This window comes from Netta rufina (genome assembly GCF_964035555.1).
Source record: "Netta rufina genome assembly, chromosome: 6".
Classification (NCBI taxonomy): Eukaryota; Metazoa; Chordata; class Aves; order Anseriformes; family Anatidae; genus Netta; species Netta rufina.
Genome location: NC_140129.1, coordinates 28,028,632 through 28,053,309, shown reverse-complemented (window position 1 = coordinate 28,053,309; position 24,678 = coordinate 28,028,632). Strand labels below are relative to the sequence as shown.

Genomic DNA, 24,678 nt, shown 5'->3' with positions numbered 1-24,678 from the left:
AGATGCTGAAGGACACAGCTGCAGTTCTAACAGCAAGGGGACTGATGGAAGAAACCATTTATGCCGCTTAGTAAAACATAGATGCATTTGCTCAGACAACAAGTGACTGAGTGGGTTTAACAAGCAGGATAATAGCTCAGGATGTCATTTTGATCTGAATACATAATTAAAGGGGATCAAGAAGAGGTTCAGGTTTAGAAGTGGCCTTGAATATCTGCAGCCTAATTAAGATTGATTTTTGCCAGTCACTGTTCAGAACATGAGGCTTCTGTTTGCACTCAGCTTCCAGTAACACATTGCAGCTGCATCGGCACAGCTTCTGTATCCATTGCCCATATAGAAAACATGGTGGGTTCAAGCCTGGTCTACAACAGCTATGTACAAATCCTATGAATTGTTATCTTTTAGCTTTAGATTACTCATGACAAGCGCAATCAATAAGGCTTGTTAGCCTGAGGCTCAGAAGGGCTGTAGCTTTGCTTTTCTCTCTCTCCTTTTTTTTTTTTTTTTTTTTTTTTTTTTTTTTTTTTTTGAGTCTTGGCCTGTACGCGTAATACGATACGGCGATGAGGAGGCACAGATGAAGCGTTTTGTTATTTATGATAATATCAATCAATGCACTCTATTACTAAGTGAATTAAGGAGCACTGCAATAACTGGTTTTTCTGCTGTAACTTTGTTTTTTAAAAATTGCACAGAAGAGTGATATTGATCTGCTTAAGTCTACTGCCATTTCATTACAATTTATCCATGATGGAACAGAGAGTCCCTTCAACCACTATCCCAAAATTTATATAACCATAAAACTAGACTCATGTAAAGACTTTCAAAAAGACTTCAGAAGATTTAAGTTTTTGAAGTTACAAACCCTAATTCTAAACCTCTCAGCTAGGCATCTAGTTAATGCAGGAGATTTCTCAACTCTTCAACCACTTGACCTGGAGGTTCTCCAATTTCCTTCAGTTCTGTTTCTCTGCTTGCCCAAACTTGTGAGTCTAAGCAGTGAGATACTTTGCTGCTGCCTAACCTTGAACCAACTGAAATTGTGACGCTGTTTTCTAATGCTATTATCACCCTTGGTGCCATCACAAACTGAAGCAGCCAGTACATAAAACAGATACCCTGGAAATTAAAAACCCATGCTAATTTGGAAGTGAAGGACTTGGCTTCTTCTTGGCTTCAGAGAAGTTGGCTTCTCTGAGCCAGGTTCAGGCTCATTTCATCTGAAAACCCTCACCACAAACCCATCATTTCCCACTGTCTGCCACTGCTCCTGAGAGCCATTTCATTCCGTCTCAATGATCTTCTCTTCTGAAGATCAGAAACTAAGAGGGAAAAGAATGCAGCTCTGGGCCATAGCCCCTCAACTTGTCATGGGAAAGTCTCAGGAGATGAGGCATTCACTGTCAATCAGAGCTACTTTAAAAGTAACATGGCAATGCAAGGGTATTACTTTGATTGTTGAAGGAAGCCTGCCAAGACCTAGAAGAATGGCCCAAGGTAGCAGGAAGTATATGGCCGCATAGAGATGAACAATCTGCATGATTCAAGCAATAGAAACACTGGGTTTTCAGCTTTCAACCAACTACAAAGAACAATTGAAGACTTTAGCCTATCTATCAAATCTGAATTACAATGAGTCCATTCATATAACCATGTGCTTGAAAACTTGTAGGTATAATTGGGCCGGGAAGATAGCAACTGACATATGATAAAGAAATATGCCTAATCAGGGAATTTAAGACAAACTGATAAAAAGCAGGCTATGGCTCATTGTCTTGGACCAGGGCTGCAAGATATCTAGGCCTGACTGCTCTGCTATGTCACGAGGGGCACTGTGGTGTTTTGTTTGTAATCAGTGTGCTTGCTGCTGCCCAGACAAAGAAACCCTCTGGGACCATTTGATGCCGCATTAAGTTTTGTGCTTGAACATGTAAGGGCCCCTAGAAGGCAGCAAGAGGGTCATGCAACAGGCAGCATTAGATAAGTAGTTGGCCTTCTACATTATCAGTGTAGAAATATATAGAAAAAACATTGCTATTGTACATAAAGTGCTGTTAGACTGCAGGAAGGCACCATCAGTATATTGAGCTTTTAATTTTGCTCCAAAATTCCGAGCATAAATTTATTTTATAAAATAAAGTACCTTTTCACTAATTTGCCTCTGTCTCAAAATAACTAAGACGAATATTGTCTAAGTCCAAGGTGTCAAGATAGCTGAAGTTTTAATCACATCCTACTGTGGAATAAGAATAAAAAAAAATTAAATAAATCAGAAAAATCTGAAGCCTTTAAAGTGCTTTTGAGACTTCCACTGAAATTGTTATGACTAAATTTCAGCATAACATTTTCCTTCTACTTAATATTCCAGCCAGTTTATAACATTATAGAATCAGCCAAAAATGCAATGTACAACTGAGCGTGCAACTGTGTAGTAGTATCTTGGAAATTGGCTATATACCTGAACATCCACCAGTAGCTTTTTTGTACGCCTCTTTCTTTTTAATGCCAAAACCAAGGGTCTTTGGGAGAAAGTAGAGCAGGTAAGACAAAATTTTCTGGCAACCAGAAAGGTATCAAAACCGGTTTATGACGAAACAGTTTTATAAATAACAATAGTTTTGTAGGTCCTGAAATTAGCACAAGTTTGTGCATGAATGAAAATACTGGGATGGGGATCAGCACGGAAAGGCCTTAGTAGACATGGAATCAAAAATGAAAGCTGGACCCCTAAATTCCATCTGACTTAATCACTGAACATCCAACCTTTATGCAGCTAAAATGCAGCAAATAGGTAATTTTTAGGTAACCACTGAAAGAGTCTCCAAAGAGGAAATGTAAGTGTGTTCTGTAACACTTCTGTGTGAGGATTTTTATTATTATTATTTTTATTATTTGTTTTGTGTTATTTGTATTTCTGTTCTCGGTGTTTTGTACTGTGTGCGCACATTTTTTAAACCTGGAATAAACAAGCATGCAATTGATAATATAGATTCTATTAATAGAACCAACTTTGATTGGGTACATGCAACAAAAGGAAATGTTTCCTTCCACTTGCCCTTTTTACAATTAAGTGTATGAAATAAGAGTCTGGACTACATCCAAGTGACTAAACAAATTATGATAAATAGCTACATTTGTGAATATGTAGAATCAACTGATCGCATAATTACTTATACTCCTGAGGCTATCGTAAAAACATGACAGCAAAATCATCATTATTTTAATCATAGTAATTAAAAATCATCATTGTCACATTCTCACAGATATGGCAGGATGAATGCCACATGAAATTCTGCTTTTCCTCTCTCTGATTTGCTTCTCCACTGTCTTGCACATTTAATTTATTTTTATATAATACACACACACCTGCTCTTCACGTTTGCCAATAACTCTTCAAACCTTTCTTAAGGTATCTGTGAATATAATTTCATAAGATTATTCCTTGCAAATCACTTCGTTAACCTTTATAATAATGCATGCTTTACCACATACACACACACATGAAATAGGGCACATATTTTAACAAAGGAGTAACCAGATGTCTGATATGAACCAAATATAGATTATAATCACAGGTTCTACTATAAGCCTTCAAATACTAAAGCTAAGCACTAAAAACTGACCTCCAGCTTTGTAGAGGGGAAAAAGAAGAAACAGAGTTAGGTGGAAGGCAGTGAAAAGTCCAGGGAATGTGCCATCACAGCTCATTTTTTTAAACTCAGACATCAGATATTCAGTTGCTTTTATTAAGTCTAGCCAGACGCAGAATGTGGGCAAGAAAAAAACACTCAAGAGACAAATAGGCAATGAAACAGTTTATCTGAAAAAGAGGAGAAGCTTCACAGCAAAGGAGAAAACTGCACAACTTTCAAGTTCAGCAAGTACATAATTGCATGGTCCTTACTCTATAATATGTTATGTTCAGTACCTAATTACAGGTGTGGGATGAAATCCTGGCACTTCTGGAAATTCTATTATAGGCTTATTTGGAATCAACATTTCAGATTTTCTCATTTCTAAATTGTTGTGCTTCATGGCTTATTCTGCAAATGGAAATGCATGAGTTCAGCACACGTGCCAGATCACAGGCTAAAATTGCTATTCAGATGAGTAGTTACTTTTACCTGAATAACCTCACTGATTTCAGAAAGCATTGTTTAAAGTCAGTAACTACTTGAAGTAAGTGGTAGTAACGGGAAGTTGCCCAACTAGAAAGGAGATGATGAGATCTTCCAAAACCTCAAGAACCATCTTCAGACCCTTTTCTACTTGATAAGTTCCACAGAAAAATTAGATAACCCTCCGAACTCTATAGGAAACTAAAGGCTACTTGATTTTTCATCTTTGATATCCTCATCATTGTAATATATGTGCCCAGTCTAACAAGGCACATAAAAGACATAAAAGAGATGTTAAAGGATAATAATAATAATAATAATGGTGGTGGTGAATAGCACAAGTAGGGGAGTTGTGAAGATATCTTGTGCATCGCTGCAGAACATGACATTTCCTCCTCTAATGAGGGAATTCAGAATATCTTCTGCAACACACCCAGAAGCTACTAGACATGACCTCCACAACCATCAGATTTGAAAGAATCAGTTTCCCTAAGGATAATCATTTTTTTTTTTTTACATATATATCTTTTTAATGTATATTTATACATATATAATGTTCTGTAGATAGACGGACAGGAGAGCACCTCTAAATGGGTCACAAAATTTTCTAAATGTGGTGGTTTTACCGTGCTGGGCAGCTAAACCCCACAACCGCTCTCTCACTCCCCCTCCTTTAGATAAGGAGGGGGAGAAGTAAAGCAAAGAACAACTCACGGGTTGAGATAAGGATAATTTAATTAAAGGGAAATAATTATAATAATTAAATAAAGACTACCATGAACTAAACAATTTAACTAAGGGGAAATAAAAGGGAAAGGGGAAAAAGGGAGGAAAACAAACAAACAAAATAAATGAAAGCTATATGGAAGTGCAGAGGAAAGAAATTACTCTCTACTTCCCACAAATGAGTGATGATTGACCACGTCCTTGAAGCAAGGCCTCAACGCACGCAGCCGGTGTTCGAGAGGAGGACCGACGTCTTCTCAACGAGAGCCCACCCCTCCCCTCTTCTTCCTGTTTCCACCTTTTATTGCTGAGTGTGACACCACATGGTATGGAATATCTCTTTGATTGGTTTAGGTCAGCTGCCCTAGTGATGTTTCTCTCCTCACTTTTTTGCCCACCCCCTAGGAGGGTTAGAGAAAGGCCCAATGCTGTGCCACTGCTGCTCAGCAGTATACACAACACTGGTGTGATAACACTGCTGTTCCAGCTACAAGTACAGAGTACGGAACTGAATGGGCTGCTGCCGGGAAAGTTAACATTCCAGCCAGACCCAGTACACTAAATAATTCTACTAGGATAGCTTTTGCTTTGGCTGATAGAATTTTGTTTTGTTTTGTTTGTTTGTTTGTTTTTGGGGGGGGAGTTAATTTTTTAACATGATGTGCTCTTTGCAGAAGTCATATGCACACTTCAGCTGTCCTCACTGACTGAAAGGACTAAGGAACTTGGGAAAGAATCTAATTCTAATTAGACATTACAGGCTGCTCTCAACACCAAAACCAAGTTTTTATTTTCCTTATACAGAAAACAAAACCAAGAACGAACTACATTTATCACTGCACTAGCTCCAAATCTTCTTTAGCATAAATCATTTGTTTTTGTGATCTTGTAACAAGAAACAAACTGAAATTAGAAAGTTTAAAGAGAGTAGAAAGTGCTTGCAGAGGACCACATATTAGATGCAGATAAAAGCCTGAATTTATGCATTCTGAAACACAAATCAAAAAGCAAGGAAAGTTACCTATTCTAAAGACACATAATGAATATAATGACAGATGCTTGAACAATGATTCCATTGCAAAATAGCTTGAAAGCCATGAGGTGGAATTTTTTCTTAAATTTCTAAAGAATGTTTTTTCCCCCTAGAGACTGCTTTACTGAAGAAACAAACAAACAAACCCAACCCACTGAAGTGTGTCTTCTTACTTGGAGAGCAGATCTCTTCCCTGAAGAACCAGTTGATGCAAGAAAAAAACATCCAAAAGATATATCCTTCAATATCAAGAGGACAGATCTTGATATTGGTTTTCCTGACTAAAATTGATCTGTATTTATTTACTGAGTAACAAACCAAAGAAAGATTTCCAGTGAGCACTTTTTTTCTCTCTATATATATTTTTTAACTGAGGTCCAAACAAGAAAGCTCCAAGAAGCATTTTCCAAGCATAGTGACATACATACAACTTGTATGTGTTATTATTAATGGACACCGATAATGAAAATATTCTGTTCACTGTGCACATTATATAATATGACTGATATAATATCCAATATATAATATCCAAATGCTCTTGAGTCTGAAGGACTTGACAAGGAGAGATGAATAACTGTGGACAAGCAGTACAGTACAGAATGAACATCTGTGCCCTAAGACTATCAGGAAAACACAGGCTGGGGTCTGACATGGAGAATATAGGACACTCACTTTAGACATTTAGCAGTCTCCTGGTGACAACATGAGAGTAGAGTTAGAAAACCTTGATCCAGAGTTAGATTGAAGTTTTCTTTTGATGCTGCTACAGAAATCCCACCCTGCAATCTCAATACATTGATATTATCCCCCAACATCACCCAAAGAAAAGATCTGAAAGCATCAGCCAAAACCAGCTTTTGCCCCAGTGCCATCCCACAGGACCTGAACCTCAGATTTGTGGGGATTTATTGGATTATATAGAATTACAATGCTTTGCCAGAATTGCTTTTGTCTTCAAAATAGTTCTCAAGCTGAAGGTATATAGTTCTTTTGGATCAACTTTCTTAAATGAACTGGTACAAGTTTGGATGCTTGTTTGACTTCCAATCAGGACAGTGACCCTCCTGAGACAACTATGAAGCATATTATAAACCGATACATCTAGTTTCCGAATGTAAGTTGTTGTAAGTGAAATCATTATTTTGGTGTATATTTCACATTTAGGCTCAGTTCTCAAAGGAAGCTGGTCTTTCCACATAAATTCTCCAGAGTTTATCAAACCTTGTCTCAGGAAAGGAAGAATTGTCTGCAGAGAAGGCTTGTCCATTCTGATCACCAATGTGGGAGTCTGCATATTTAGATTAAAAACAAGTGACTTACATTAAGTGTTCCCTGAACAAAACTGCTTTGCTATGTTTTATTTCTGAGCCAAATCTCATTTCTCCTTGAAGCTGTAAAGGGATGGATATATATATATATATATATATATATATATATATATACACACACACACACACACGTAACTTTCATAGTATTTCAAGGACTGTATTTGCTCCCCAAACTCATGAATATTATTCCCTGAAGGTTCAAAGTTCAAGTAATGCTACTTAAAGATTACTCTGTCTTGGTTTGCTTACACTTTGTTTAATCTCTGATTACAAACTCCAGAAACATAAGCCGACAGCTGCTGAACAGATATATGTGACTCCCCAAAAGTGTGAGATGCCTATTGAAAAGTTTAATGGTTACATTACAAAGAAATACAGACAGGTTTACTAATGTATGTACAGATGTAATGAAACAGGTCTTTATTTATACCCACTGCAGGTATTGAAGCTTTGGCCATAACTACAGATTCTTACATCATCTCCCATCTTACTCTTCTTGTCTCAACTCCATTTCAGATATCATGGTAATTCTCTTTCTCCTCCTTCCAAGGTGCTCACTGCTTTATTAGCGCATCTTATCAGTAAATTTGATACCTATATGATACTACATTGCTTTGCTTAGCCAATAGTCTGTCACAAGGCTTAGTATCTTAAAAAAATCATAGTCCTAGAGTGGTTTGCAATGGCTCATTTATAGCTTGCTTCTTATTATTACACATTATTTCCATCAACCACAAGCAAAACTTCTGTTTCTGAGCTACTTGCTACAGGAATAAACCAAAGTTTAGAAAGGCTTCAGAGCAAAATAGATAAATTGCTATAACAATTACTAAAGACCTGAACAATCCAAGTCCAACAAGAGGAGCTGATGAACTAGTTAATTATTACAATTAATGTAATAGAGAGAATCAGTAGAAGTGACACAATTTTCAGCAGCAGGACAATTCATTTTATGTACAGTAATGTACAGTAAGACTACTCATTAGCTAAGAGTTTGCAAGTTAAGTGAATGTTAGGACACCTAGACCCATTCTAAATTTTCCTGAAAGGTACCAAACAACTGCAAAGGAATCATCAAGATACACACCCTGGAAGCACAACCAGTACTGACTAGTCATGCTATTTTCAGGAGCTTTCCTTTCAAACAAAGAAGGTACTCCATGAACAAAACCCCTCAAACCTCCCACTATCTTCCCACCAGGACTATGCACAAACTCTGAAGGATGTCAGGTTCTTCTTGTGCATTTCACCATCATCTGGCTGCTACCAGAACACTCAGCAGTACAAAATATAAATGAGCTTTTTGCCTTAGAATCATTCCATTTGGATTAAACAGGCTTTTTATAATGATAAAACCTCCAGATCTCATTACCAACCCCAGAAGCCACTCAATCCTGATTAATATGACCCAGAAGGACCATGGAAATTAGCATAGGCTTCATTGGGAACATTGTTGGAGAAAAATATTTGCATATTGCATTCTGTAAAGGCTTTTTCTTGGTTCAAAATATACACATGCAGACTGGCTCTGGAAGCAATTTGAGGAGTCAGGTAACTTCTCTGCACAGCACCACAGTCTACAACTATTATTGTTTCAGAATGGCTTTCAGCTGTGGGTGGATCAGCTTTAGTGCTTATCCCTGGGACGTTTTTATTTGGCTAATCTTTGTAAATTGTTTGCTACGAACAAATTAATGATGCATTTTCCTTTAGCAAAACAGTTTTACTGTTTGTTCTTTGCTTTATGCTGCTTTCTCATTTTAGTCCATTTGCAAATGGTCATTTGCTCACCAGAGGTGAAACTATAAATGGATTGAAGCACTCTTTGTTCCATATTTATTTATAATTTGTAAAGGCACCTTTTTATAGCTTCACATACCATAGAATATGATTTGCAAACAACAATGAAACTTGATCTACTGATGTGGCCAAAAGCCTTCATCTGAGCGGAAACGTCCACTGTTTACCACATGTCTACCTTAGCACGCTGCCGCTAACTTTAATTCTTTTAGTGGAACCCTGGAGGGGAAAACAATAGCTTTGTGGCTATGGCAGACAAATCTGCAGGTGATCTTTGGAAGATGTGAATGTTTTAGGACCAGCCTTCAAAAACTGGAGCCACGCACACCCCTCTCTCCACACTCTAATCTCTTAGAGCCAGCACTAGAGTCACACCTCATAATCCCTGAGATAATGAAGCATCGGAGAGACCAGGTCATGCAGAAAATATGGGATGTAGAAATTGGAAATCTAGGGACATTTCACAGCATCCCCAAGCTAAATAATTACAGAAAATGTAAATTTTAGGCAATGTGCGAAGGAACAGGATTAGGAAGTCAGTGACAACAGCAGTGACTTCACCTAGTCACATTTCTTGCAGTTTCTTGGGTAAGGATAAAATGATGCCAGATACCAAGCACAGAAATACTAAAGACATTATTGATGGACATCATGATATAAGCATTGAATTCTCTAGACTCCATCTTGATATCACTTTACAGTTAAGAAATTATAAAAGCATATTGCAATGTCACAGAATTCATGCAAAATTCAGTCAGTTCAAGGATAATTTGAGTATCTCAACACTAAAGTGTACTTTGTAATCTGTGTATATGTATTTTATTCAGGCATAAATCCATACTGAGCGCACTTAACAAAAGCAGATATATTAACACGGTGAATTATTTTCCCAACAGGAGGACTGCCCTGGCAGTATCAAGACAGACAGATTTCCTGAGAACATACTCAGGAGGCCTGGTTTGCAGCCAGCTCAGTAAACCAAACCAGAATTAGAAGCAAATTAGTAACATCCAAACAGCATCTCAGAATCAGATAGTCTTAAATCAGAGCAGTTCTAAATACAACAAATAGCTAACGGTTGCCTCTTCAAAAGCTGTAATAACATGGCTCCTACAGGAAAAGCGATGAAAGCTCTAAAGAGCCTTGCCTCCCTGCAATTGGTTCCTTCGTTCCTACTTGAAAGTAGCAATTGTTTTTTTTTTTTTTTTTTTTTTTTCCCTTCATTCCTGAGAGCAAAAGGTGATGGAAAAGAAAATAATCCACAGATACTCTTTTAATACCTATTTGCCTGGCAATAATTACTGTGCATAGAGGAGATTAAATATATCTGAATACTAGGGCAGGTGGAAGCATTATAACAAGGCAAATAAACTCATTCTCTCATCTAAGCAAACAATACAGGACCTGTCTTTACTACAGGTAGAATTTTGGTCTTGCTTGGAGGGCATTAGGACTTGGAGCTAAAAGATGCTTTAGAATAAATTAGCACAACTATAAATCTGACAAGAAGATTAATATTCTAACTATGTTCACGATAATTAACTCACCAAAACAGTTCCACAATCATTATCCAGCTAGAGTGGAAATGGGAAAGTTTACAGCACTCCAGTAAATTTATAAGCCAATTAAGAATGACCCTCCTCTAGATTTCATTAGAAAAGCCTCTGGTTCAGCAAAAGCTCACACATGCAAGCAAGGTTTTTCCTGAGGAAAAAGGATGCAAGGGATCTTTACCACCTCTACTGAAGACATTCCCTGCTCCTCTGAGAGCTGCATACATTCCTAAACCATCCTCAGCTTCCTGCCAACTCTCCAGTCCTCACATTGCACCTGCAGGAGGTGGGACTGATTTTGTGACACTTCTCCCTGGGGGAAGCTCTACTCTGTACCATTTGTGACCCAAGTGTCATTGTCCAACACTTCCTATCTTGTCATCCAGATTTGGGTTTAGGACTTGCTGTTGCCCTTCTACCTGAAGTCATCTTCACCCTTCCATATGCAGTAAACAGTGGAAGAGCTTTACCAATAAACAGTGAGCTCCAAACTTGTGCTTCATGTGTGCAAGCATTTGCACAGAGTATGAACTATCTCTTTGTTATCTATACCATTTTCCACTTTTTTGCCTTTTCACACGTTTTTGTGGTTCTAATACAAGAATGTGCTCTACCACTGTCAGTGCAGTCTCCCTTCATCTCCAATTCCTTAACTTTTCAAAAACTTTGAAGAACTTCCCTTTTCTCCTTTTGCTACATAATTCTATGCATCCTTCCTCCCCTTTCTTTTGTGTCTTTCTGCATAATTGTGTTTTTCAGCTTTGTAAAGTATTTCTCCCTATAGATGGCATAAAAATTGCTATCTAAAATGAAATAGCATTGTATCACAGCCCACACTTTTGTCCCACTAATATACACAATTTTGACTGACTCAAGCTGTGCTGCGTATGCAGGTAATGTAAATTCTGAATTATTCAACACTTAAAAACACTAGAAAATCATTTTCTTGTTACAAGCCATAAGATTTATGTTTTATGTCTTCCAATCAATAGCTAGTGTGTCCACACACAGCTGATTTATCCATATTGAAAATATAATTATAAGCCTAGTTTGCTCTGAACCACACAGTCCTTTTGTAACAAGATTATTTAAATACAAATGGGGTTGGAAAATTGGTTTTAAATGGCTAATCTGTCTTGTCTTCAACTCCAGCTGCAGAATTTACTAACATCATAAACACAGCCTGAGTGAAAATGTAAGAGGTTTTCTGATTCTCCTTGCGATCTGTCTGTGCAGTGCTCTCATTAACAGTGAAGTTGATGGAAACTGTATGCATGCCCTGAGAGAAGGATAATAAGCCTTGTAATCTCTATAAAGAGAAAGTGATTTTTACTAGTGATGTGGTCATAGAAAGTCGTGTGCAAACATCCATCTTATCAGCCACCCAATAAAGAACTTATGTATCCAGGTCTCAGATGCATTGAAGGACACATATGCCACTTGGTGGACATGTGTCCACCTGTACCCAGATGGCTGAAAACAACTTGGAAGCACTGTTTACAATATAGAATGTCTGACATTTGCGAAGACATGATAATGAAAAGTTTAATCCAGGGACAGATTTACTCGGGGATTTTGAAAGGTACTACTGCCTTCCTGATATCTCCACCAAATTTGGATGATGGCCCACAACATGTGAAACAGGTGAAAAGGCCAGTAAATCCTCCTCCCAGAGCTCTATGGCATAGCCAGCTGGGAATACCCCCCCAACTTTGTCTCTGGGTCACACAGATGGGCTGGTAGAAATTGGAGTTCCAAGCCAACCTAGGCTGAATATAGGTTAAGGGTTCCTGCCATTTTTAACATACATAGTGGAGACAACATCACAAGATAGTTTCCCTTCACTGAAATGCAGGTGAATTGAAAAAAAAATGTGAAAGTTTAGATTTCTACTTGAAATCAAATACTTGCCTGGAAACCCATGGAAGCGTGTACTTTTTACACCTTCTTTTTACCAGTTTACCAGGCTACCTAGGTCCCTTCCACATAATCCTCCCTTCCAACAGCCATAAATGACAGATTAGTTGTCACCAATGAGCAGCTGGTGAGGCAGCCAGTAACAGTCACACATCAAAACACAAACTTCCAGCTATAAAAAGTGGAAGCTCTATCAAGGACCTTAACAGGTCCAATGTATATCAATATTTTATATTGATATAGCAGACTCCATCTGAGGAGCTCCAGGCAATAATGATTTAGGTTTCACAGCCCCTTCTGAGCCATGAGTCACAGTGTTTACCACCTCTTAAGCTTGGAACAGCACAGCTTTCTGAAACAAAACAAAAAACAACACACCCAGGTAGATTTCTAGCCCTTTTCGCTACACACAAAGGTTTCGAAAGGAAATGTTAAAAAGCTTGAAGCCCTGAGAGACACAGACAAATTGTTGTCCTATGGACATGAAAAAAAAAGTTCCAGAGTTAAAGCTGGCAGAGGCCAGCAGGGAGGGAATGCCTTTCCCACCCAACAGCCAGAGATTTCTGAAGGGCCTTATTTTCAAAATAACCTAGATTTTAACCCCCACCCTCTCCCTGTGAATGACAGGTAACCTTGATCAGCACTGACATAGGAGACTCCCACGTTGAATCCTGCTGTGACCGATCACCCCGGCCTCCACAAGCAATGGGATATAGATTGCTATTGCTGAAACGGCCTATCTTGTGACACTGCTGGAGACTACCTGAGGGCGCCAATTTCCTATACTTGTAAAACGATCCTCTCTACTGACCTCCCTTAAGTCAAGGGCTATGCTTCTGTCTGGGGTGTGAGCAATGCAGAACTTCCCTTAAAGCTATTTAACAGCCCAGATGTTTAGGACAAGTACACAATGGCGCTTGTCCTCATTTCATCCAGGGGTCTTTTATAGAAAAATCTTCAAGTAAGTCTGGACAGTGTATTTTATCTTCCTTGTCACTAAAAAGCCTATGGAAAGGATTATTGCCAATAAAACAGAAATGCTATATAAGTTGAAATCGTAACTCTTTACATACTTCTGAAAGCATCTTTGCCTTTCCTCAGTGGCTCTCAAGATCTATTTTCATTTAATGAAACAAATCCAGAAGTGCCAGGAAAAAAAGAGAGAAGAACCAACTTTCCCTTAAGATAGAATAAAAAGTGTACAAAAGTAACTTGATCTTCATTAATTCCATGGGCAGGCATACAAGTTCTTAGGTGTTAATGAGACTTGCCAGTTTAGGTGGACTGCACAGACTAATGAAATGTCAAGTCAGCCCACTTTGGATTTTTATCATCAGATCCTTCCAACAAAGTCTGGCCATGCATCCCAACAATCCCTTCAAGCCCTTTGTCTGGGGACTTCGAGCAAATTCTTCTTCTTGATTTGAATTATATTTTTGGCAACCATGGTCAGTGTGACTTATAGAAACTGACATGCAGGGAAGAATATCCAAATCCTTCCCCCCGTTACTTTTCCTCATCCAAACTCCATTTAATTTTTCTTTAACTATGTACAAAAATAAATATCCTCTATAGCTTATAGTGGTTTCCATTAGAAAAACATATTAAAATTATCCCACCAGAAAAAAACAAACTTTAGAACTTGTGTCAGGGTCTGTCCTGAATCACCTTCATACCTGATCATTTAATAAAACAAGAGAGTTCAGGTTCTTCATAAATCCTGATTCACTGTTAAATGTCTGCTGGGCTTATTCTTATTCTTGTGTGCAATATTTGGTGCCAGATCAGAAACTCACAAAATTGGATCTGTAGGGCATGAAGATTTGCTAGGGTAAGTTTTATGTGTTGTCTTTTCAAGTTTCCTTTTAAGAGGAAAAATTTCCAAAATAAAATAAAAGTTCAAGGGTTTCGAAAAAGGAGACAGACTGAAAAGTTGGACATGTAGTCAACAATTAAATTTAAGATTAATAAAAAATGTTAAGATGCCACATAATATTATCAAAGAAGGAAGAATTTGATGACACTGAGTCTACAAAAATATCTATGTTCTAGAATTCAGAGTCCCAAGGGTAGAAGTCCAACATCAGATTAAATGATAACTGTATTCAGTTCTGAATGAAATTCCACCATTATAAAATATTTTTATTTTTTTTTTTTTAAAAAAGTATACACATCTGGAGTGAAGCTAGCATAATATAACTTTAAAGTGACAGATGAAGCAGAGCCACACTTGACAACTTTATGACCATCTTTGGGCCAAAGTTGCCTTTCTAAAGGAAGAAGGATTTCACTTGCCTTCCCTAAATCAAACTACGATAAAACAAAGACGGTGGCAACACAATGGATTTTTAAACCACAGAAATTAACCATCCTGTACATGTGTTCCCAGTGCATAGAAAATGCACAACAACAAAAAAAAAAAAAACAAAAAAAAAACAAAAAAAAAAACACCACATCCCTTCTGTTTTCTTCCTGCTGCAGCCACAACACTTCTAACTCATAATTATATTCTGGAAATAAAGTCTCTTTTTGTGACACAGTACTTAAGCAAGTTCTTCACCAAAGAAAAATTTAAGACAAAAACAGAAGTCTACTCTTACAATGTTCTCTTTTATGTTCATGAAGAATATACTTGATTTACCATGACATACTGCCACACTACCAAGGCTCTTGATCCTCAAAACCAGAGGATGCTACCATTCATTAACAATGTACTAACAATTCACACTTTCCATATGATATTTAGAACTTCTCTGTCCACACCTGAGGTGGCATTGTTACTTCATACAGTCCTACCAAGTGCACCTGGCATGCCCACACACTGAACCTGCAACACATTCATTAAGCATCAGGCCTACATTAAAATTTTAGGAAAAGTCTTGAGCTTGTCTGCTAAATCAGTCCACTAGTCACACTGCAGCCCCAGCCTTCTCCAGCTGAGGAGCAATTTACCACCCACCTCCCCCAGCGTGTGCTCCCTTGTTCTGGCCAGCAAGTGTGCATAAAATAGAGTTAATTTCCATACTTGCCAGAGAAAGTATGTATGAGATTAGCCCCATTTACCCTGGTGTGCCTGAATCAAAGGCACAGAAGTGTGCAGGTCATTTCAAGTGCTCTTCATATCCTCATAGTTTGAGGAAACAATGTAGTTCTGAGGGCCTAAACACGTGTTGCAGTCAGCAATGCAATCAGTTCAGATCAAAACACCCTGTAGCTCAGTTACACTCAGCTCTGCTTCTCTCACCACTACACTACTCCTCCAACATAAAGCTGAAGCTGCTTCTCCAAATCCCATGCCGAGCCTGAGCCAGAAAGATCTGGAGCCAAAGGCATCCGCAGTTCAAACCTACCCAGACAGTGTCGTCTTGTCGGTACTGTTTCCAGTTGCGGCCAGTGTCACTGAACATCAGCGTATAGCTGGTTACCCAGTCGGAGCTCCCATACCTGCCCTGGGTAGCCACTGCAACAATCTCCACTCTGTCTCCTAAATCAACCTGGAGCCACTGCTGCTCATTGGAGTACAGTGGGGACCAGCCACCAGCTCCTGTAAGAGATAGGATAAAAATGATGTAGATAATGATGACAACACAAGGAATTATACATGAGAAAGAAACATGTTATCAATTCAGGTTACCACAGAGGAGTCTAATTCCTAAACGTAAAGCTGTTTGTTTAAATTTTTGTGTTAGGAAATATGTTACCTAGTGTGCTTCCTTACAATTTTCTTAATTGACCTAATGCTCATAAGGAATTCTGACTTTAAGAGTTTTTAGAAAACCTATTCATCATCAACTGGACAAGTGTTAGTGAGGATGCTGGCACATTTCACTGACAGAAATATTGTACCTGTTCCCTCCTCACATGCTCCAGCAAATCTGGGAATACTGATTTCTAAGTTCTAATTTGCTTTGACATTTTCTTTTTGGCTAATTTTTGAAAGATGAGAGAAAATGTTAGTTATCTTGATTTTTGCTGTATTAAGTGTTCGAAAAAAAATGGTTTAATTAAAGGTTGTAAATGCACTTCGATAATACATTGTAAAGCTACAGACCTATAGACTGAACAACTAAAATGAATTAACTTCACACTGAAAAGCGATCTCTTCTTCACAAAAGATGCTTGTCAAGTGAACATGTGAAGATGTGGATTGTTCTTTTAAGATAAAATACAAGGACAATGAGTTGCAAGTTATCAAATTCCATCACCCACTTCTCCATTCAGGAATGGAGATTTTATGATTAGATGTAAGCCAGTAAGTTTGTAACTCATGTTAATTCTTTACAAGTACATGAGCAGATCTACTGTCCCTCACACTCTTCTACTGGTTAAACAGGAACATGATAACGTCAAGCCAATGAAACATGGAACTGCAACCACTGCTTGAATTACAGCACTTCACTCCCGACAGTAAATGTGTGCTTATGGTTAAAAAGGGGAACCCTTTCAGATTGCAATACATTATCTCGTGTTCTCTAGCATACTCTTATATCATTATAGTCTGCATTTATTTTCTTTTACCATGTTTTTGCTTTCACACATTTATTCTCTGTATTTGTTGAGCATTCACTCCAGCCTCACAAATAAGTGAACAATGCAGCTACGAAGAACAGAGAAGTCATTTATTCCAAAGTAACCAAAGCAGTAAATTTTCAGGCTGTTGTTGCCTCTGAAACCTATCATCTTGTTTGTTTTACCATTATTAGCAAAGCTTACAAAAGCTTTTTTTTTTTTTGTCCAATTGTACTGAACAGAATTCCATTGGGAAAGGGGAAATATTGAGTTGAGAATAAAGCATTAACAATTCTGCACGTAAACTAGAAGAATGATTCCAAATATACATTTCTAAAGAAAAAGCATCAATAAACTTCAGTTAGTAATAGCTGGGCTTACCTTAATATTTTAATCTTATTAACTGATCTGTTTCAAAGCTGCTCCTTGAATAGCATATTAATGGTTGATATCAAAAACCTCTATTTCAATAACTTTGCCCTTTTAAAATTTTCTTGATTTTCCTGGACCACATTGGATTTGCCACCTCACAACTGAAATTATTTTATCTAAGAAAAGATGTTACAATTTTCATTATTACAGCTCATTAAAGTAGGATTTAGTCCCAATTCCTGAAAAAGAAGTGTGTTTATTCCACAGGTAGAACTGAGTATCATCCCCAGTCCCTATGTACTGGATGACTCAATCTTCACTTCTCTACCAAAATGTTCCAGGGAAAATAGTTTGCAACCAAGCTGCTTGCTAGCACCATGCTTTATTTTACTTCTTTCAGACATAACAGAAGTCTTCATTGCCATCGTGATTGTTTTACCTGCCTTAAATACTGCATCCTTGACTATGAGCATACCGTGAAAAAGACCTAACTAGAATATTAGGAAGTTCATTGCTCACCTCATATCTGACTGCTCTCTTAACTCTGTACAGACACACAGCTTAAAGAAGCCCGCACACCAGAAGTCTTAATACAGTTCCCTCAAACCTCCACCCCCACCCCCCTTTTTTGAAAGGTTCAAACTATACATTGATGTTCAAAAAGAAGTTGCATATCCATTCTGTAAGGAATTCCGACTAATATACATGGGAAGGAAACCTTCTTTTGTACTATAACATCTCATATCTGAAATAGACTCTGAAACAAAGTTGCTGCTCTGTTGCTTCTTCCAGGAACCATCAGAGCATTGATATTTAGTGGAGAAGTTCTGGCAGGTTTGTGGCACAAAGCTGTTACCTTCACCACTCTCAAGAGCTTATTCAAAAAGCATTTGCAGTGACTCTTAAGAGAAATGTAGGCATGTTCCTCTTTCCTGCATTATCTCTTTAATCAGTCTTTCTACAACAAACAGCAACAACTAGATGGTGGAACATAGCTCATAAGTCATTAGGTGAGTTTTCCATTAAAAAAAAAAAGAAAAGAAAAAAGAAAAAAAAAGAAAAAAAAAGAGAAAAAGAGAAAAAGAGAAAAGGAGAAAAAGAGAAAAAAGAGAAAAAAAAAGAAGAAAAGAAAAAGAGAAAGAAATTTTATCTTTGCTTTCTCTATTTTAGTTTCTATGTAAGTTCTTAAATGAAGCTCATTACCACAGGTAATTTCCAGTACTAAGTTAAACATCATATCCACCGTCTACTCTATGTTGTTTGTACTTTCTCCCTCCTACTGCTATGAGAGGCAGTAAGGTAATATGCTTTCCACAGAGGTATTTTGCTTTATTATACATTGCTGTTTTCTAGTCTGAGCATGGTACAACAGGTTTATATTTTGGAAGCAAGTCAAAAGAATGATACACAATGAATGGAAATTTGTGAGATCTGCAGTGAGCTCAAGCTCTCAAATTACAGACTATAACAGCATCTCTGAACTGCATTTCACTTCAGATGAGCATATCTGTCTGTAGGAAATGTCATTCTTTAGATGAGAGCGCTGCAAAATGCAGCAATGACACCTGTTCTTAGCATCATCTCTGCAGGTTTCGTTGGTCCAGCAGTCCGGAAGTCAGACTTGCAAGAGACATTTCAGGCTATGGACCCTGATTTTACAGAAGAGCAGCAATACGTACATTCCCTTGGGAGAGGAGCAGTAGGGAACACCCCAAAACTCACACTTTCCCTTTCTCCATAGATTTTTTGGAAAGTAACAAAAAAGCATGTCCACAGTGTAGCAAACATTTTATGGCTCTTGACCCCTCTACCTACTGGTGATGTTCACCCTGGTGAACATTCATCAGGGCAGGCCTAAAACAAGAACGTATAACATTAAGGCAACAACAGCAATGGCTGCCAAAGACAATGCTACTGAACATCCAAACAGATACTAGTATAACTGATTTTCTACAGTTGGGTATAAGGAAATTGAAGAGTATCATAATTCCATCATTAATAGTGCGGTATAATCACAGAATAGACAAAACATGGCACAGATTACAGCCACTGGATCAGGACTTTTGTTTTTTAGGTAACCTGGAAAGTGCTGATGTATGAAGATGCCACATTCCCTCTCTCAAAGGAGCAAGAGACAAAATGTGATCAAAGTCAGTAAGTTTTGTACCTCACAACATCATGTCTGAGGGGCAATAGCATTTCCCCATTCTGCCAGCCAGATTCCTATTCCTTCTGCTCATTGCAAAAAGGCTACACGATCATTCCTCAAAGGTACCATGTTTCACATTGCCTATGGGTCATTGCAAGGGAGAGCTTCAACATGGTGAGAAGAGAATGTCCTAGTGGAGAAACAGTGCCACAGGAACATATATTGCTCATATTCTCCATGGCAACAAATCATAATGCTAGAAATACGAGAAAGAAGATCATACGGTTTCTCAGTTGGAGACCCAAATGACTCCAAGAAATATGATCAAATACTTTTTTCAAATCATTTGTACATTTTGCCATAATTGTTCCAAAAACTGCACTTAAGCCCAGTGCTATGCAATCAATGCTCCTTGATGTTCCACAGGACTGCTCAAGATGCCCATACTTATTTATAGCTTATTAATATGAAGCAAAAGGAAACGTTCATTTCCATCCTACAGTGCCTTACAAACAGCTTAACTGGCTTTATATTGTGCTACAAACTCCTGGACTTCCTGCTGATGCTAAGCGCATCCCTGCTGCACAGCTTTACTTTAATGCCCAGATCAAACAGTTCCCAGCCATACGACAAATTCCTTTTGACATTATGTATGTTTTATATTCCCATACATAATTACCTATACTGACTATTCAGGCTGAGAACTAATAGGGAGTCGAAAAAGCCCTGTTGATACAGTCGCATTGTAGCAATTTTCTTATTCTTTTTCATTATTTATTTACTGTAAACAAAAAAGTTGATTAATCCCTCTCATGGATAATATATTTCACACCCTAGAATCATATTCATCTGAATTATACTAACTGTTTTACTGTTACCAGGTCAGATATATTAGCACTTTAATTGAGCACTTTCAGCTGTTCATGTAAAGCTTTGCTTAGGTCTTTGCTGATGTTTGTTTGCTAAATGGCACATTTCTCTCCTGCAAGTCTTTCTTTAAATAGCCTATTAGTTACCTGCTACTAAATCAACTTGATGAATTAAAACTTTCTATTGATGTAGGTCTGGACTGTATTTTATAAATTCATCTTCACCTGTTGCTTTCATATTTATATTAACAAATATATCTGGCTTTTTGCCTTGAAGCACTGTTACTTGCAATGTTTTATCAATTACAAATGAAACTAAACAAGCTCATCAAAACATTCCAACACTATTAGAAATTCATGGCATAGTCTTCGTTAGCAGATATTATTTCCTCCAAAGATGTCTGTTGTATGTATTCAAGTACAAGCCAAAGAAAGTTATTTCAGCCACTATCTACCACCACTTCCTTCTCCAAATCAAGATGAAGTATCCATGTGAATACTGCTGGTACTACATCTATCTGCATGTTTCTACAAGAGTCTGTGCAACAAAAGAATTAAGCAATGTAGAATTCAGAGTTTAGCTCCTTTTGTTATGTTTAGCTCCTCAGTTATCACCTAAAACTTCAAAACATGAAATAGAAGTTGCTTGAACACCTGAAACTAATTCCCTGCTTAGGGCTCAGTTTCAACATTCTCTGTCTTTCCCTTCCCATGATTTGTGCCAAAGAACAGATAGGACCTTACTGATGTGATAATGCATACCTAAAGGACTAGAATAAATTACAGCCCCACTACATGGTAGAGCAACCTTAGCACACCTGAATAAGACCTATTTCATTTTCTACCCTTATTATCACTGTAAATTTACTTTAGATATCATTAATATAACTTTAAAATTCAGTACACCCAGAGCTTGCAATAGTATTGACTTTGAATCTTCTTTTCTGTAGATAAAATTAGTCATTTAAGCCATTTTCAAAATCATGTAGGTATGTTTACCCAGTATCTCAGCTAGTGGCTAAAGACAAAGGCAAAGCAAACTCATATCATGCCCAATGTTTCCAACTTTCTATATGTCAAGAAGCTATCACATCACCTTTTACTTGCTGAGGAACTCTAGTTCAGTGGTTTGAGATAGTAACTCCCATCTAACACTTCTCTAATGACATCACAACTCCTTATCATTAGTGCCTTATTAGGTTTCTCAAAAAGTAATGTTAGACAGACAATTCATAGAATATGTTCAAGTAGGAAAATTCTCATTTAAATTTCAATTAAAGTCTCTTAACTAGTAGTATACTTTTTAGTGTTTCTAAGAATGAAAATCATATGTAATGCCATAAGACACAGCTTTCCTCTTTTTGAGGCTCTAACTTTGGAATAAGATAAGAGCCGCAACCCAGATTTATAACAAAATACCTAAAGATATCCTAAATATTGCCTTTTTTTCCCCCTAATATAAAATTTGATCCTAATAGTTTCACTTCATGTGTCAACACATTATCAGGGCAATCCTTGTTGCAAACGTCTGCAATTTTTTTTTTCATTTATTTTTATTATTTCTGTTAAGTTGTGTAATCATTGGATTCTACTAGAACATGTACGTGTATATCTAGTTGCTACTACCTTTAATAAACAACTACATTTTAGAATGGAGTCTCAAGTCTAATGACCTTCAAGCTCTAAAAATTATGGGGAAAATTATTCAAAAGAAAAATAACTACCTGAACTTTCTATAGGATGTTTCTACAAGAGGAGAGCTTCAAATTCAATAGAAGTTTTCAACAATAACAGGAATGAATTGCTCCTAAATAAAGCTCTCAAAAAAGCATAAATTAACAGCTCTACTCAACTTGGCTCTGAACGCACTGCATACAAACAGCATAAAAAGTTATTCTTTATAACTGTGATTAAAAATATTTTAGGCATTTTCCACTGAAACCTTACCATCTCGCCTGTTGAGCTTTGCAAAGCTGGGACTGTGAGTACTGAAGAACTCAGAGGAACTGGTAAAGGCTGATGAAGGTAAAGTAGATACCAACGCATCATCACAATTATCTAAAAAGAGCAAAAAACAATACATAGAGAGGTCATCACATGAGCAAAAAATATGTAAACTTCTACTAGCTCAAGGTGGTGTTTGCATCTACTTAGTAGACAGAGACTGGAGAAGAAGAAATTTGCATGAAATCCCTCAGAACAAAGTATGTCATCGTCGTCATCAATACATCATCAACTCTGAAATTTACCTCCCAGAACAACAGTCTGATGGGACTGCAACCAGATAGAAGCTGTTGTTAACAGCTAAAATCTTGAAAATGTCTTTCTTCCAGACAAAGCAATTTTATGATATACCCTACCCTTAAAGAAGATAAAACCTCCTGTTGCAAAAGCCACTAGAAGAACATAGTAATGCTATATCAGACTTTATGTAACACCTCAGGTGTTGTGTTCAGTAAAATGTTTCTCAGTGGAACAGGTACCTAAAGTAGGAGTTACAACTTCTTACTTCTGTGTGTAAGCAACACATAAGGTAAATGCCACCTGGCCTTGTGCAACATGTAAAAGTATGTTCCAAATTAGCTTGTTAGGTCAAATAAGTAGTCTGCAATGTTTTTTCCCCCATTTTGAAATCCTCATCTGAGGAGAACTTCAAGTAGCCTAGACTAACACTCCGAATGATTTTTTGGGCTCATAACATTTGAAGAAGAATGCAATTAGGCAAAGTGAGTTTTCACATTACAATGCTGTCACATACACATTAAAGACTATGGTGCAGGATTTCAATAGGGAATAACAATTAAAACAATAAACCCACAGCTCATTTTTAATTAAATCTCCCATGGAGGGAGATCTAATTACTGGAAAAGTCCTGCAGGTTAGCCAGATCTTAGACACCAGTGTGCTCTCACACTCATAGTAAATATGCAATTTGCAAGTGGTGGGGGAAGAGATGCATTAATACTTCAGGGTTACAAAAAGCAAGGAATAAAAGCAGCAACGACTTTCCAGTTCTGACAGTAAATGTAGACTCATCCAAAATTGGATGATACCTTTCCCATAAAGATCCAGATTACAACTAAGCTATTACTTGTCTTTCTGCAAAACAGCCAGAGAGTTTTGTAATCAAAATCCTCCACATTGTAAGAAGTTATCTGCTTGTCTGATCAACAGGAAAGCAACACTGTTGGCTACCTTCAGCATCCCTGTGCACTCTGGGCTGAGAGGTGAAAAACTTCCACTACATCAACAGACTTCCACTCAATTGAAAGAACAAGCGGCCTCCAACACCCCTCCAGCAGGGACCACTCCTTCATCACCCCACTCATGGAAGTAAAATCAAGGTCTACCTTAGTAACTGCAAAAAGACTCAGATGTGGGCTAACCTGCTATTGGAAATTCCTTAAGCAGACAAATTTCTCTTTACCTGCAAATATGTTTGGTTTGTAATTTAAATATGTAACTGAATTTTTAAAGTGGAGAATTTCCCCTGAATAAAAAGAATTATAGAGTAAAAGTAGGTGGAAATTTTATGTAAACAATAGTGGGAAACTGTTTAAAAATTTAGCTCAGTTCTGCATTTACATACAGTTATGAGAGGTTTATGAGAGGTTTAAAAGAAAAAAAAAAAAGAATAGGCTGTTCAGGAAAAAAAAAAAAAAAAAAAAAAGAAGTAGAAATAAAGCAAGTATTACATGACTGGGAAAAAAAGAAGAAGCTGATCTTTGCAACTCCAAAGAAATGGTTGGGAAGTACAAATTATTGGTGAAGAATGCTAAAAGAACATACAGCACATGGCCCAAAGAGTTCAAGACATAGAGAAGGAACCCCTTCAATGCAGTAGATTTCCCACTATGGATTTTTATACTGATAATTACATTGCAGAAATGATCATCATGATGGAATGTAAACAATATTAAACATAAATCCATTTGATATTCTGAAAGAGCAGAATGATATATTAGTCTTCTAAATGCGTACAAAAGTAATATTCTGATGGATTAACAAATAAGAGGAGATGACACAAGTGGAAAACTATAAATACAGACTTAATTATTGGCCCAGAAACTGGATTAAAACATTTGAATCACCAGTTTAGAATTTAAATAAGCCCTGTAATACTGGAAAGCCTCCAAACAGAGGAACGTGAACAATGGACTACATATAAATTGGCAGAGAAGGTAGCCTAAGGAAACATAAGCCAGGTTGTCTGATAAGGATTTAATGCAAATCAGTGAAAGGGATGATGAGAAATTCAGCCCATGAGGAGTTAAAGAATGGCAGAGAGAGATTTTATCTAG

General features: G+C 37.4%; 1 protein-coding gene across 1 annotated transcript in view; it reads right to left on the bottom strand.

Moving 5' to 3' along the window:
* Positions 1–24,678, bottom strand: part of CNTNAP5 (contactin associated protein family member 5) — a gene marked incomplete at both ends in the record, with an annotated part of 281,013 nt that overhangs the window by 185,424 nt on the left and 70,911 nt on the right. Inside the window, 2 exons of the mRNA XM_084289311.1 lie at positions 15,829–16,022; positions 22,325–22,435. Coding sequence (XP_084145437.1) covers positions 15,829–16,022; positions 22,325–22,435 — 305 coding nt within the window. The remainder of the gene's footprint in view (positions 1–15,828; positions 16,023–22,324; positions 22,436–24,678) is intronic.